We start from the raw sequence: 16,149 nt of genomic DNA, 5'->3' as shown, positions 1-16,149 counted from the left end.
CAAATGATTTTATTTTTAAATGTCAATTATTCTTAATTATTTATAGTTGTCCCTGTTATTAAAGATAAACCGAAAATTATAAAAATCATCAAAAAACGTACCGTAGTTATCGAATGTACAGTTGCTTCCAAATTTGAACCGAAATGTACTTGGTATAAAGAAGAAACTGCTGTCAAAGAAAGCAAACGCCACGTTTACCTCATCGAACAAATCAAGGAGGGCGAGTTTTCTGTAAAGTTGGAAATAAACGAAGTTGAAGAGACGGACAAGGGCTCTTATAAACTAATTGCGAGCAATGAAAAGGGCGAGGCACTTTCACAAATAGTCCAACTTATCGACATACCAGAGGAGGATCGCAAGCCGACTAAGCCCGAGATTGTACGAAAGCTTGAAGATCAGACTGTAACAGAAACGAAATCATTCGATCTACATATTACACTGAAACAAAGTGATCAAAAATGCAAAATTGAGTGGTATAAAGGCAGCATATTAATCAAAGAGACCAAAGACATTACAACTACGTTTGATGGTATAAACGCGCGGCTAACGTTCAGCATAGCACGTCAAGAGCATTCTAGCACCTATAAAGTAGTAGTAACCAACGAAGCTGGCAAGGTCGAGTCAACATGTAAGATAAACATCGTTAAGAAAGATACAAAGAAAAAAGTAACCGAAAAGGAAGCAGAAGAGAAACGCAAGGTAATAATCTGAGTACATCAATGGGGCCAGTTTTTCAGCTAAAAAAATTTCCCTGCGCTCCAATTGATCGACTTTTAAACATTCTAACTCGTAATTCTAAATTTATTTAAATAAATTAAATTATTTACGCAAATTCACCAAAGTTGAGCATGCACTGAAAAACTAGGCCTAATAGTGGTGCATATAAAATCAAAAACGGTAAATACGAGAAATGGAAGATAAGTACGGAGACCTTAATATTTTGGGCAAGAGGTCTGATACAAACTTTCTAGAGTTGTTCAAAAAAGAATTTATATTTTATATACCTATGTATCTAGCTAAATAATTACTTGGTCTTTCTAAATCGAGTTTCTATCTTAAAATCAAATTAAACCATACTATGATCGATATCTCAACCCATTGACGGTAAGTGCATTTTTAAAGAAAAATTTAATGGTCATGAAACAGTACCCGTGGATTTTCCAAAAACATTAACATAAACATTTTTCCAGTAAACATCGTCTGAGAATATGATCTCTTTTATCCCAGGTTTCCTTGGATAAAACTAACGAATTGTCGCCGTTGCTGATAGTAGTATGGCTTTAATTCTTTCAAGAATTTAATACTGTATTTTTCTAACCATTTTATTAAAATTTTTCAATTATCTTTTTCTTTTTCATTCCGGGCTCTGCTGTACGATTACAATCGCCGAAAATATCTTTAATTTTGCTAAATCTAGTCTTCACAGATCCACCTTTTTCGTAGCGCGTCTTAGTTATTTTAATACGGTTTTCGAACAAAATCGAGCTGATTGCAGTAAATTGTATCTCAGATCTGTCAAAAGGGATGTAATCACATTGAGACAGATTTCGAAACGAAACTTTTCTACACAAAAAAAAAATTGAATTTGAAAGACTCTGTGCATGCGTTGTGTAGATAATTGAATAATTGATACATAGAAGAATTGATTGAATAGAAGAATAGTTTATACAATTTAATGATCGTCAGTATGGTACTATCAAATAGGTACTTCCATGAGTGAGGCACTATATGAGTGGATCTAGTAAGAAAAATTTAAAAGTAGTAAACAAATATTAACACTTAGTAAATACTGTTAATCGAAACAGAGATGTCTTTTTGGGGAAAAGACGCAAATGGTTGGAAAATTTAAATATTTTATTTTATCTTATTTTCTTTCATTTCATTTCCTTACGAAATGTTATTCACTACCTCTCTGAATTTTATTTAGATATATGTATATCTGAATTCTTTCTGGTTCATTCTTGTTCACACTTTTTACTCCGACTTTTTTAAAAATCGACTGGTCCCGCAAGTGTCCAAGATCAGTCGGAAAGGAACATGCGACTACTATCACTTTTGACTTCTTTATATGTGTGAACTGTTTCACTTTTGTTTGAGCACAGCCTACGAAGAGACTAATTTTTTTGATTAAAATATTACAAGGTAATTTTTTTTTTTTATTTAAAAAACTCACATTTCCAACAGACTGGGCGCGAGGCAGTGAATCGAAATTGCTCCAAGTTATTTCTTTAATATCATTATATGTTGTATTTGGGAAAGAAAATTAAATTAAAGGACGAAAATAAATAATATCGATCTGTAAATTCTGTATACCAAACTTAAACAGAAGCGCATTCTTGGCAAATTCATTGATAATTTTAAAAGCGTTGGCATCACGTTAAATATTAAATAAACATAAATTCAAAATTAGGTGTCTTTTTTTTTTTGGCCATAGACAAATTTAAGGGGTTGCATTTAGAAACAACTTTTAATGGGCCATCCTAATGTATACAACACATATTAATAATACATTGCATAGATACTTATATACCTACTCAATTTCGCACTTTCATTCACTATTTACATCATAACTAAAAAATTTTGAACCCCAAAGGAAGAGGAAAAAACTGTTGAAGAGGAAGAAGAAGAAATAAATTCGAAAGAACCGGAACACGTAACTGTTAAAGAAGAATTGAAAAAGAATGAACAGAAGAAACAAAATATGAAAGAAGAAAAAATGCTTGAAGAAGAAAAAAAGAAAATAATTGAAGAAGAAGAGAAAGCTGGGCGAGATAAGACGAAAATAAAAGAAGAAACGAAGAGGCTTGAAAGGCCTAAACAGAACACGACACAAGAAAATGCAAAGAAAATGGCTACCAAACAAGAAAAAGAAAGTAAACCAATAGTGGCAGAAAAACCCAAGGATGAGGTAAGAAAAAATACTGCCAGCAATTTGTCAACGGCGTTCATGCTTATACCTGCGCACAATAAATTGTTCTCAGCAAACCTTTTTCAGCGGTTTTAGAGATCGGTTAGAACAAGGAGTCCAACTCATTTATTTATAACATTTCTAGTATTGTATGGCTATCACACATTTATTTATTTATAAAACCACTTGCTTACAGGGTTTGATTGAAAAGTAATAAGCCTTATTTTGTTTAAGCAGTTTTATATTAACCTTTTGGCTCATACAACTAATATTCTTCAAGATAGGACCCATGAGCGTCAATACACCGCTGGTAGCGGTCCTTCCACTGCAGGAAACATTTTTTAAACTCATCCGCCGGAATCGCGTTCAATTCGGCTGTCATAGTTTTTTGGATCACCTCGATGGAGTCGGAACGCCTCCCCTTCAGCTTTCTGTTTAGGCGGGAACAAGAAGAAGTCCGGACGAGGTAGGGCCGAACCCGGGTGACGCGGGTTTTCAGCCGAAGGAGCACTTCTTTGTAAAATGCCGCATTTACAGTGCTTCCTGGAGGTACAAACTCCTTGTGGACGATGCCGGACGAGAGTCGAAAAAGATGATCAGCATGGTTTTGACCTAGGATTTCGGCATGCGCGCCTTCTTGGGTCGTGGCGACTGGCTCGCGTGCCACTCCGCAATCTCTCTCTTGCCCTCAGGATCGTACTCAAAGCGCCAGGTTTCATCTCCTGTGATACAATTGTCTAATGTATTATCCTGTTCGTCACTTTCCAATGCTTCACGACTCTTTTCCACTCGCAATTGCTTTTATTCATCAGTGAAAACCTTTGGAACCAATTTGGTACACACTTTGCGCATTTCAAGTTTTCCGGTCACGATTTCCCGCACATTGTAATAAGTTAAATTGACCTCTTCACTGATCTCACGTAGACTAGCACGACGGTCAATGTTCAAAAATTCACGCACCCGGTTCACATCTTCGTCTGTTTGCGTCGTCGAAGGCCTTCCAGATCGCTGTTCGTCTTCGACGTCCTCCCGGCCTTCCTTGAACGACTTATGCCACCGTTTTACCTGGGCACTGGACCGATATTGGTCCCCGTAAGCCTCCTTGAGTAGCTCAAAGGTTTCGGTACTCGTTTTGTTTAGCTTTACGCAAAATTTGATCGAGTAACGTTGCTCAACGATCGCTGCATTTTCGCCACTGCAAAATCCCAACACACTTTTAAAACAGCTTCCACGCGCGGAGCGATGTTGACTGCGCCGCTGTTGCCAGCGAACTGGGACCGGTTTCTAGTGGAAGGAGAAGGTCCAACGATCATGGTGGGGGAACCAGCCGATTCGATTGATCGCTTGACAGACGCTCCGCGCGGGAAGACTCATTACTTTTCAATCAAACCCTGTACATCAGAATTATGTTGGTCATTTATCATTGATTATTTTATTATATTGTATTATCAGCATGTCCGAAAAATGCACCCAAAATGTGAGAAACATTTATAAAATTTGTAAACGTCGCATTGTTCCTGATGTATTGAATATGGTAATTACTTTACCCTCCTGGGAATCATCATGAGGGTAAAATAGATGCACTCAACAAAACGCACCGTTTTTAAGTCTCAAAATGAAGAAACTTTGTTCGTGGGTGCAGCCAATTCGGTGCATGAGGCGAATTGACTCTGCCTACAATTAATACTATGTACTACGAGTATAGTTTAACCCTGAGCTTCAGATTTTAGCTACGTAAATGCATATTATAAATAGCTAGCTGTGTACCTACATATGTACTATATCTCATTGAAACTAATGATTTACCTCTTTTTTTACAACTCTCTTTAAACACCACAATCGATGCCATCTCGACAGGGACAACCCGAAATAACTGCCATAAGAAAAATCGATCGCAAGGTAAGTTTTGTACCCTGAGGGTTATATTTGGTAAAAATTCATATTAAACAAACCAAGCCCAATATAAATATGTTGTTTATATGTATATCAATATATTTTACCATTATATCAATAAACAATTACAATCTTACTTCGTGCATTTAGCCGACATCCCAATTTTGCAGTTGTTAATGACGATGTAAGTTCAGCAAAGAACGAAATTTCTGTCGCAAGCCATTCTGTCTGCACATAACCAGTTTATTGAGCTTTCAGTCGTTGTTCTGAAAGCAGCCGTTAGTTTACAAGTTATTTCCAAAAAAGGTTTAAAAAATATTTGGTAGGCACCATTTGGAATATGAGTTAACTTCATACTTTGTGATTTAAAGTTTTATATTAGATCGGCGCATATAGTACATGCTAACTGCTTTTAAGAATTGTCGTGTCTTAGGTAGACAGGTAGGTCTGGTGGCTGTGTATATGACACACTTAGACCTGTGATAGGTCCATTGTGATACCTCTGGAACTTTTTCCTTAAACTATAGAATCCCTTTTAAACCATCCTGTAGCTTTTATAAACGAACTTACTTTCGTTAGTTTAAGATGCGCTATATCCACTACTTCTGTTAAAAATGCACGGCCAACCGTGTAAAGTTTTCTTCTAGCTAATCCTTCCCACTCACAAAGGAGATGTCTTCTATATTATAACAGCTTCTACAATAATTGTTTTATAGTATGAAGCTGTCAGCCTTTTAGCATGGTTACCTATTAGACAGTGATCGGTTAATACACCTATCAAAGTTTTTGTACTCTCTCGGTTGAGTTTTAGCAGGCATTTCGAACGACACTGTTGAGTTTCGGCCATGTAAATTTTCTTAATTCACATGTTGTTAGGTTCTGCCATTTTGTGTTTACTATTTTAATAGTGCTGTGTATAAGTAATTTACAAGTGGCTATGGGCATGGGTATCAACGGCTTATGCGCCTGAATGCTTGGGTTGTATCTTTTCTGACAAGTTGATCGGCTATATAGTTTCCTGCTATATTTCTACGACCTGGAACCCAAATAAGGTTTACATTGAAATACTGGGATAAGTCGTTTAGGAGTTTATAACATTCTATGACTGTTTTTGACGAGTACTTTTTGGACTCTAGCGCTTTTATTGCGTATGGCTGTCTAAACAAATGATGACATTCCTGGTGGATAATAGTCTCGTGTTTATCGCTGTAAGTCTTTTAAAAGCAGTGTCTTCCGCATAAAATACCCTACAGTGATCGGGTAGGCGGAATGATTGCTTGTGGTGTCTTAATGCTACTCTACAAATAAACTACTAGTAGTTTTATGCCGCCTCTGTTCTTCAAAGGGTTTATTATGAGAATATTTTTCATGGCAAAAATACACTTGGATGTTTATTACTGTCGGCCGAGGGACAACTGTTGTTAGACAAAACTTTTTGTTTATTAAGGTCTACAATGGAATTGAACCCTTGGCCCATGTAGTTTCAGAAACAATTTCTTGCGTAAAGCTTATAATTGTAGTGAATTTATGTAAATTCCTCCAAATTGCGGAAACTGTTAAATGTTTTATCCTTCTAACTATTTTGTTATTATTAATATCATCGTCCAACAACTGTTTATTGTTTTACATGAACTTAGCTTTTTTATTACCGAGTTTTTATGTTAGAAAGCATCGGAATATGTTTTCATGGTGTAAACGTTCGAGTTCTTTTTTACTTTCCTTACTCCTACTTTACTTCATGCTTCCTATGCAATGCTATTTTTATATATGCTTATACATACAAACATAAATACAAATACATATATAACTCAACTGTGTGCTCTATATACATTTTAACATAACAGGCTAGTATACAAGAAGAACATAAATTAGAAGTTCGTACGAAGTCTGTAATCAAAACAGAAGAGACCGCTATAACAGATGAGGAAAAAGTGGCATCAAGGCGATCATCGGTTGTGGTAAGCTATTGAAATAAAATTTCAACTTAGGTGTACTTCTCTTACTGCACTTACCATACATACATACAATATCTATCCCATATACAAATATCAATGTTTCTGTGTGTGTTATATACGATGGTTCTACAGCAAATTAAAGAGTCCAGTGTGGAGTCTCGCAGGTCATCTATAGTGGAAAAGAGGACACTTGAGGTAATTAACAGAATTCAATTAACCCCCTCAATTAACACCCTCATTTAACCGTCTTTTATATTCATTGGAATCGGTTTCCTTTTATAACAAAAGTATTATCCAATTGTGAATCGGAGGGTAAAGAAAATTGTATATACAAATTGAATGTCTATCTGTTTGTCTTGTATGTACTCTTAGCCGTTCATCAAATTCAAGATGAACGATTTACACAAAACGGGAGTTATTACAAGTGAAAAAACTTTTTTTAGCAACACAAGAAAACGGGTCAGGGTTGTACTATATATAAATTTAAGCTAATTTTTTAGAAACAAACGAATGAATAAAGTATATACATACATACCGCAGGAAGAGTATCACAATCCAAAAACAATTTTTATTTAGATAAGTATGCAGAAATGATCATCAGCTATTATTTTATGTTACGTTGTTATATACAAAAATATGTCTTTATTTTAACTTTTTTGAAAACTTTAAACCTAATTGTTTTTTTTGGACTATGGCACTCTTCCAGCAAACGTCCGAAATGTACAAGCATTGCATAGTTTTTAGAAGCAAAACTGGATAATCCTTAGTAAATTAACTAAAATTCCACGTCCACTTTTCCTCTTTCCCACATTTATATTTCAAAAAGAAACCTGAAAATAAAAATGTTGAAGCGAACACGAGCCCACAACAATTAAAAGAAGAAATACCAAAACTTAAACCTGCTGAAAAACGACAAATTCCGAAGGTAAGAAGTGGCTAAACATTTTTTATGGGCTTTATGTTTCGATTCATTAATAATAGATGAGAGTACTCTTTCAATGGTGTAATAGAAATTATCTTTCCGCTTAAGCTGGAATCACTCAAATTAGCATAAAATGCGTATTTATTTTATGCAGGGACATAGATAACTCTCCATACTATACGATACATAACGCCTTTGTAAAAAGCAAAGGTTCGGGACCTGATGTAGATTCACAGACCTCGGAATGATGCTCAGAGCAGGTAATTTCCGAATGGTTTGTTTTCTGTGCCACTGTATATATATGAATTGCAAGCAAGCACTGATTGCACAATTTAAGAAACTTATTATGTTACTTCCAGCTCAGCTCGAATAGGTGTTTTGTTCGAAAACGATATTTTGCATAGCATAAAAACTTTTTAATACAGAATATTGTCTACTTATCATTTTCCTCCTTTTCCGAAACTTAAAGTTTCTTCTATCAAATATTTTTATATCATCGCAAAGTTAGACATTTCGAATTGTTAATTAACTATATGTCCTGCTTATAAATATCCACAAACAAATCATTCTCATTGTATAAGTTTACCTTTTTGATACTTGCGCGCACTTGTAATAGTTTGCGCGCGATAACTCGAGCAAAAATTAATATAATATATTTCAATTTCTTATGGTGCCAGCACTTACCGACGTAAACGCAGCTCCCTGCAAGCTGTTATGATGAAACTGATGAGAGCCCCATGTAAATGAAAAATCACCATCCGTTCCGTAGTATCGTAGGATTTTGGAAATTTCCGCAGAATCGTGTTAGGTGATTGCTCTCTCACCACATAGTGTTGCCAAACAGTACATTTCGAAATCATTTACAAAATAAACTTAGAAAAATTATAATTTTTATTAAAATAACTAAAAAACAATATTGAATAATGTTGATTTTTGGCTTTGGTTTATTAAACAATGAAAAATTGTAACTGATAACGCGGATGTGTGTAAAAGTGTGTATGCAAAAATATCAATAGCAACATTGTGTCGATACAACCAAACACAAACACACACAAACCGATGTATAGTGTAAATATGTAACTAAAAGAACGCAGTTGTTTTCTACGGGATAAGTGTTGCTCAATTTTTTTATATCCTACGGGCTGCGGTAAGGGACTCCGATACGTTGGTGAGTGTGAGCACCATTACTCTTTGTCCACGGTAGATTGGTAATGAAAATGGGCGAAATCGATCAATATACAGGCCCATGTCCAACCCAAAATAAATTTTTCTAAAATGTGAATGGGTACATAAAGTTCCATACTTGCTTACACTGCCGTTTGTAACTAACTTTCCTTTCATTGATTAATTTGCTAAAACTTGATTATTTTATGTTATATATTTGTACTCATTTTTTAAAATGTTTTCAAAAAATTTGGTGAAATTCCGATATGAAATAAAACAGCAAGTGCAAGAGAAAATCACTGAAGCTAAAGAGCTCCCCAAATTACGAAAAGCTTCCATTAATACGCAAAAAGAAGAACCGAAACTAGAACCGGCTAAACCTAAAGTCAAAGCCAAGGCTAAAGGGAAACCGAAATATGAGGAACTACCAGAGATACCGGACTACGAACGACCAGTTTTGGAAAAGTTTGAAAAACTTGAATTCGCTGCAAGTGACTTTGGTCGTGACCTTGATATACCTTCTAAAATGGAAAAGCCAGTATTAGAAACAGACAAAAAAGAACCTGAGAGAGCGGTTCTGAAAAATGGACTACCAAAGGTACAAAATAATACATATTTCATTTAAACAAACTCAAGAACGCTAAACAGCTTTTCAGCTACCAAAAGGTGGCGCAAAATTAATCATCTTTTTTTTTAATACCGCTTAGAATAAATAACGGAAAATGATTTTGAATGACGAAAATCTTAATTTTGACTTTTATGCGCTTTAATGCTTTTTTGGTTGCTGTCTAGTTTATAAGTGTCAAATATGATTGACGTACGCCGCCATTTGCAAAAATTATAAATCTTCTGATAGGGAGACTAATTTTGCGCCACGTTGATCGCCTTTTTAGTTACACTTTCGAATTCATTAAGGCAGGAAGTTTAGTAAAAATTCCGTGTATCTATATCGCCGGACTCACCCTCACACTGTTGTACTTTCGTATACATAGGTTGCTTACGTTGCCCATGGTACATTTGCGTGGATGCAACATGTGTGATTAAAGTCGCGCTAGTGTAACTATTATACAATACATGTCCAGAAGTATCGCTAACTATACTCTTGACATTGTAACAACAGTGAACATCAGGAAATTTGACTTTGTGGCAATTCTCTGCTAAATGCTACGATCGAATTCTGATCAATAATATTTTACATATATATTTAGATCTCCCTCATCATCGCGTAAAAATAGACTATATACAAACTTAGGACCAAGATCATGGACTACAACTTTGATTTCTGTAGCCTTGAGTCACCAAAATGCGGAAGCGCGAGAGAGAAAATGTTGTAAGATTAGTTGGGTGTGTTGGGTTAAGTGGACAGTCTACCTCCTTATACAGAAACCGCTTGTATCGAGTGTTTTTTAATAGCTTGAGAATTTAAAATGATAATAACAAACAGAAATACCTATTGTTGGAATGAACACTTTTTTATTATAATTTGGTAGATGATTTCAGTGCAATTATTTTTTGAATATTAAATCCGGCATATGTGCACCGCGGCTACGAATCATATGGTCCATTCGATCAATCCAATTTTTGAATACCAAATAAATCTCGTCATGACGTAGCCCCATAAAAAGTAATTCAGCGGCGTTAAATCGCAGGAACGAGGGAGCCAGTGAAATGGACCCCTCATGGAAAGAAATTTGATTTCTTGATAGCACTCGCCATTCACCGTAAAGGCAGCTCCTTCGAAATAAATGAGCACCGATAATGCTGCCAGCGTGTAAACCGCAAATAAAATAGACAAAATGCATTTGAACTTCGCGAACAGATTTATTTTGTAAAGTAAATTCCCACAATTTGGATGCTCTTTTCTGGCGTTACACTATTCGTGATGACTTGCCAAACCTTACTGAACATAAATGTCAACACAATTTCATATTATCAGCTGTCACCCCATAGTTATCGATATCGATAGTTCTTATGCAGCTAAGAAAATACTCGATATTTCGCAAAAAAATATTATCTTCGCTCAACATACGCAATTATGCAAAAGAAATATAGAAGTACTACAAAATATTTTGGAAGCATCAAAAAGTAGAATATATAAGAATGTATGTACATACATATACCCGTACGAGTTTAATATATAGTTCATTTCTGAATCTCAAATTTCTGATGAAATAGGCATAGATGACTAGATGTGAAACTTATTCATTTTGAGAGAGAGCGCGCCCATGAGGACGTTTCAAAACTTGGCAGCACTCACACATTATGGGATTTTGAACAGCTGATAGGCGAAATGGCAGACTGCCAGAAGAAACGCGCCGAAAATAACTGACGAAAACAGTTCGTTTTTGCTTAATGGAGAAATGACGTGTTGAAAGTTTATAATTATTTGTCTTAAAATTAATTCAATTGAAACGTAATAATTTAAATTGAAGGGAGTTTTAGAATTTTTCAAAGCCTTTTATATCCTTTTCAGCTTCTACTTTAATTAGTCTTATGCACATATGCATATGAATACATTTTACTCGTACATACATGTACTTTTATTGAAATCTGTATGTTGGTTTATGTCTGTAAATTGGTATATACGTAAATATTCTATGAGTGAAAAGCGTAGGTAAGGGAATTTAATTTGAGTTTGAGATATTTTACGAAGATTAAAAGTAATCTGCTTTAACTTATTCTGTTCGTTGTTTGAGAATTTTTGTTTTTTGTTACCCACTTTCTGTGTTATATTAAAAAATCGCAATAAGTCATGTTTTTAATTATTACTTATGTTTTTCGGGCTCATAACTTTATTATTATTAAATTACTTATGTATATCAGTTTTAAATAATTTCATTTACATATAAATTTTTAAATTTTTGGCTTATTTGTGTACATATTTCATACGGATTGTGCTTATTTTTAGTATATGTTGGAGGTTACGAGTGATATAAGGCTATTGGGCAACCGCACACTAAATACTAACCTCAATGGTGGTATGGAAACTAAAAATTCCAGACCTTTGGTTCAAAAATACCCAATTCATGTTTCTACCGGTGTGGCAATATTGGAAAATGTTATAAAAAATGCACATTTTTCAGCGCTCTCACGAGAAAAAGAGTTTCACATCTAGTCATCTATGGAAATAGGTACAGAATAATAACCATAGATGACTAGATGTGAAACTCTTTTTCTCGTGAGAGCGCTGAAAAATGTGCATTTTTTATAACATTTTCCAATATTGCCACACCGGTAGAAACATGAATTGGGTATTTTTGAACCAAAGGTCTGGAATTTTTAGTTTCCACACCACCATAGAGGTTAGTATTTAGTGTGCGGTTGCCCAATAGCCTTATATCACTCGTAAACACCTACATATACTACAAATAAGCACAATCCGTATGAAATATGTACACAAATAAGCCAAAAATTTAAAAATTTATATGTAAATGAAATTATTTAAAACTGATATACATAAGTAATTTAATAATAATAAAGTTATGAGCCCGAAAAACATAAGTAATAATTAAAAACATGACTTATTGCGATTTTTTAATATAACACAGAAATTGGGTAACAAAAAAAAATTCTCAAACAACGAACAGAATAAGTTAAAGTAATATAGATTACCTCTAATTTTTGTAAAATATCTCAAACAAAAATGCAGTTCCCTTACCTACGCTTTTCAACCATAGAATATTTACGTATATACATATTTACATAAACCAACACACAGTTTTCAATAAAATTACATTATGTACATAAGACTTATTAAAAGTAGAAGTCGAAAAGGATATAACGAGCTTTGGATTCTACAAACTCACTTAAATTCAAATTATTACATTTCAATTGAATTAATTTTAAGACAAATAATTATAAACATTTCAACACGTCATTTCTCCATTAAGCAAAAACGAACTGTTTTCGTCTGTTATTTTTGGCCCGTTTCTTCTGGCAGTCTGCCATTTCGCCTATCAGCTGTTCAAAATCCCATAATGTGTGAGTGCTGCCAAGTTTTGAAACGTCCTCATGGGCGCGCTCTCTCTCAAAATGAATAAGTTTCACATCTAGTTATCTATGATAATAACAACTCTGTTTTTGCACATGCACTTATGTCGCGCTGTGTAACTAATGTCATAAGGAGTTTATCAAACAACCCTTTGACCATTGAAGAAGGAACGTGAACAGTCCTTCTGCGGTACGGTACTTGGCTCCGTCTCATTATCACGTGCGTGATATTTACGGCAGATGTTTTTTTTAACTCTGTATATCATAGGATGGGCATTTATGTATGTAAGAGTCAGAGTTAATTCAGTGAAATCTGCTTAATTGCGTCAACACTTTATTACACTTTTCACGATATTTGCTCGAATTGTTTTAAATGCGCTCTTTATTTCACTTCTATACAGATATTTTGGAAGAAAGGAATATACTATATGTATATATACATACTTGAAATGCATAAGAATTTAAAAAACAATAAATGTACATTAACGATAATTCAAAATCATCCTTGTTAAATCCGTACATACACATGTATTTCTTTTCCTATTGCTTAGAAATTAGTTTTCAATATACATTTTTTGTACAATCACCCATGTTTTATGTTTTCATGTGTTTTTGTGTACACAGAAGGAAAAGGCTGAGGTAGCTCCAGCTGAAGAACCTATTGGCTTTAAAATGGGTAAAGGGAAAATGCCTGAAGACCTTGCGGATGCTGGCGGTGCTAGTTTACGACCAGTAATAATTGAACCAGAGGTAGGTGAAAACATTATATCTTCTAATTTATTTTGTCTTTCTACATACATATGTATACTTTAGTAGGTATTTAGTTCAAAATTTTTTTAATACTTACTTATGAACATACGTAGACTTGTTTATAAATACGAGTACCATGTTTAGCCGGAGGAGCTTGGTGTGTTGTGCGTTTAATTTAGTTCCACAAATGAAGAGACCTGTAGTTTTATGTCGCCTCCGAACGGCAAATGGTTTTCTATTACGGGATTTTTTCATGGCAGGAACACACTCGATGGTTTGCCATTGACGGCTGAGGAACGACCGCTATTAGAAAAAGCTTGTTCTACCATTTGATGCCTGCCCGGGCACTACTGAATGGTCACGCACCAAACCATTCGCCTATGGCAGCCATACCATAGCATTTGTGAGTGAAGAGAGCTTTTTCTAAGAGTTTGTCGCAAAATATTATAAAATTTCTACAATATATAAAAATCTATTTAAAGAACCAAAGTATGTAGTTACACAGAAATTTACATGTATACATATGTATACTTATATTGCTATTTACAATGTTTTTCAACAAGAACTTGAATTTTCAAAACAAAATAAAACAAAGAATTTAGATGAAAATTATTAAAATTTTTAGTGTATTAGGCTTGGCAATTATAAATTAAAAATTATATCGGATTTGTAAAAATGGCGGGTCCATTATATTAATCACGTCGCTAATTTTGATTTTTAAGGCTGCAATCGATTCGATTTTAATAGGTTTTATCTTTAACTTTGTTCCACAAAGAATATTCCAGTGTTGTTCACTGGATATTCCAGTTCACCTGTTGAAATCGCATGTCAGTAGGTTTGGCAATTATAAATTAAAAATGATATCGGATATGTTCACCACCACTGTTTTTCAATCACTTTTTGAAAAAATGACGGGCCCATTATATTAATCACGTCGCAGATTTTGATTTTTAAGGCTGTAATCGATTCAATTTTTAAAGGTTTTATATTTAACTTTGTTCCACAAAGAATATTCCAGTAGTGTTCACTGGATATTCCAGTTCACCTGCAGAAACCGCATGTCAGTGATATCCATGCGGTATGAGGCCTTGCGTTGTCGTAGTGAAACAAAACTTTGCGTCTATTCACTAAAGACGGTCGATTTTTGTTAAGTGCCTCATTCAGGTTTGATAGCTGATGGGAATAATAATCAGCAGTTATCGTCTGGTTTGGATCCAGACGGATGGTTCATAATAAACAATATCGGCCATATTCCTCCAAATAGACAGGAGAATCTTCTTGGGGTGAAGGCCATCTCTAGGGGTCGGTTCTGGTGTTTCATCTTTATCTAACCATCGGATTATTGTAAAGGGCCTATTTTTCATCACCAGTAACGATACGGTTCAAAAAACTTTCATTTTCAAGCCGTTGCAGCAGCTGATAACACATTCACTCTCTGCTGAAGATTGGCGACGGAAAGCCTATGCGGAACCCATTTTCCCAGCTTTGAAACCTTTCCCAACTGAACCAGATGCCTGTGAACTGTTCCATGCGATGAATATAACCTCTTACCTATCATATCGACTGTCAAATTTCGATCAGCTTCCACGAGTTCAAGCAAAGCAAGGCGTTGGAGTTAAAGACTTCAGGACGACCAGCGCGCGGGGCATCCTCCACGTCACAGTTACCACTTCGGAATTTTGAAAACCACTTTTGCGCAATCCTTACACTCACGGTATCCTTCTGAACAGTGTTTATTTCTGCAGCAGCAGTTGTTACATTTTTACCACTTTTATAAAAAAAATACAAAATATGCCTCTTATACGCGTTCGAAGATTCCATTTTATTTTTTAACCACACGTGCTTCTATCCGCGATTAAAATCACTTGTTGAATGTACAATATATCAAAGAAAATATAAATAGTTCCGTTATATTCCGCGAATAATTTTTTGTATGCAAAAATCGTACAAAAGTGAAATTATGGGTAAAATACGCACGAACTTATGGACTGACCTGATATATCAAAATTCTCGTGGTAATATCTCTCGATAGCGTAATCCGTTGACCTATTCACGTAGCGTTTTTCACTTGAAAGACCCAGTCGAATACGCGTTTATATTGGCACATTATGTACCGAGCTAGTCAATACAAATTTATCAAATTCGTCATAGCGGTTTCAGAAGGATGATCGAAAGGTGCCCGAAAATATTCAGTTTGAAACTCACAATGTGTGTGCAATGTTTTTCGAATTAAAATAAATTCATTGTAATTATTGCCAAAGCTTTTACTGTGTAAATAATAAAATGTCAAAACTGTCATGATATTAGAATTTTCCCCTATTGAAAAACAAAGTCCTTGTTGGAAAGCCCTGTACATATGATACATACATATATACCAAAAGTACAAGTTTTAATTTTCCTTTTACATATTTGCCATTTGTGATATTTCATCCAAAAATCCCCCAAATCCAATCTAATCAATGCGGAAAATCAACATATTCCACTCATAATACACGCATTGAAACTTGATAGGAAAAAACTTCTTCCAATTCTGCTCCTCTCGAGGTAAGTCCACTTGATATACCATG

At 34.8% G+C, this 16,149-nt stretch overlaps 1 protein-coding gene across 28 annotated transcripts in view; it reads left to right on the top strand.

Annotated features, from left to right (window-relative positions):
* Positions 1-16,149, top strand: part of LOC128870443 (twitchin) — a 243,403-nt gene that overhangs the window by 79,861 nt on the left and 147,393 nt on the right. For 18 of the 28 annotated variants that reach the window (XM_054113098.1, XM_054113094.1, XM_054113092.1 and 15 more), the window contains 9 exons: positions 47-699; positions 2,594-2,908; positions 4,766-4,807; positions 6,646-6,759; positions 6,889-6,951; positions 7,583-7,681; positions 9,123-9,440; positions 13,457-13,582; positions 16,094-16,126. In XM_054113098.1, the coding sequence (XP_053969073.1) occupies positions 47-699; positions 2,594-2,908; positions 4,766-4,807; positions 6,646-6,759; positions 6,889-6,951; positions 7,583-7,681; positions 9,123-9,440; positions 13,457-13,582; positions 16,094-16,126 (1,763 nt within the window). The remainder of the gene's footprint in view (positions 1-46; positions 700-2,593; positions 2,909-4,765; positions 4,808-6,645; positions 6,760-6,888; positions 6,952-7,582; positions 7,682-9,122; positions 9,441-13,456; positions 13,583-16,093; positions 16,127-16,149) is intronic. The other 10 variants (XM_054113106.1, XM_054113097.1, XM_054113095.1 and 7 more) reach the window with 7 other exon arrangements.

Source organism: Anastrepha ludens, chromosome X (genome assembly GCF_028408465.1).
Source record: "Anastrepha ludens isolate Willacy chromosome X, idAnaLude1.1, whole genome shotgun sequence".
NCBI lineage: Eukaryota > Metazoa > Arthropoda > Insecta > Diptera > Tephritidae > Anastrepha > Anastrepha ludens.
Note: the sequence above shows the minus strand (reverse complement) of the source record. Positions and strands in the feature narration are given on the sequence as shown.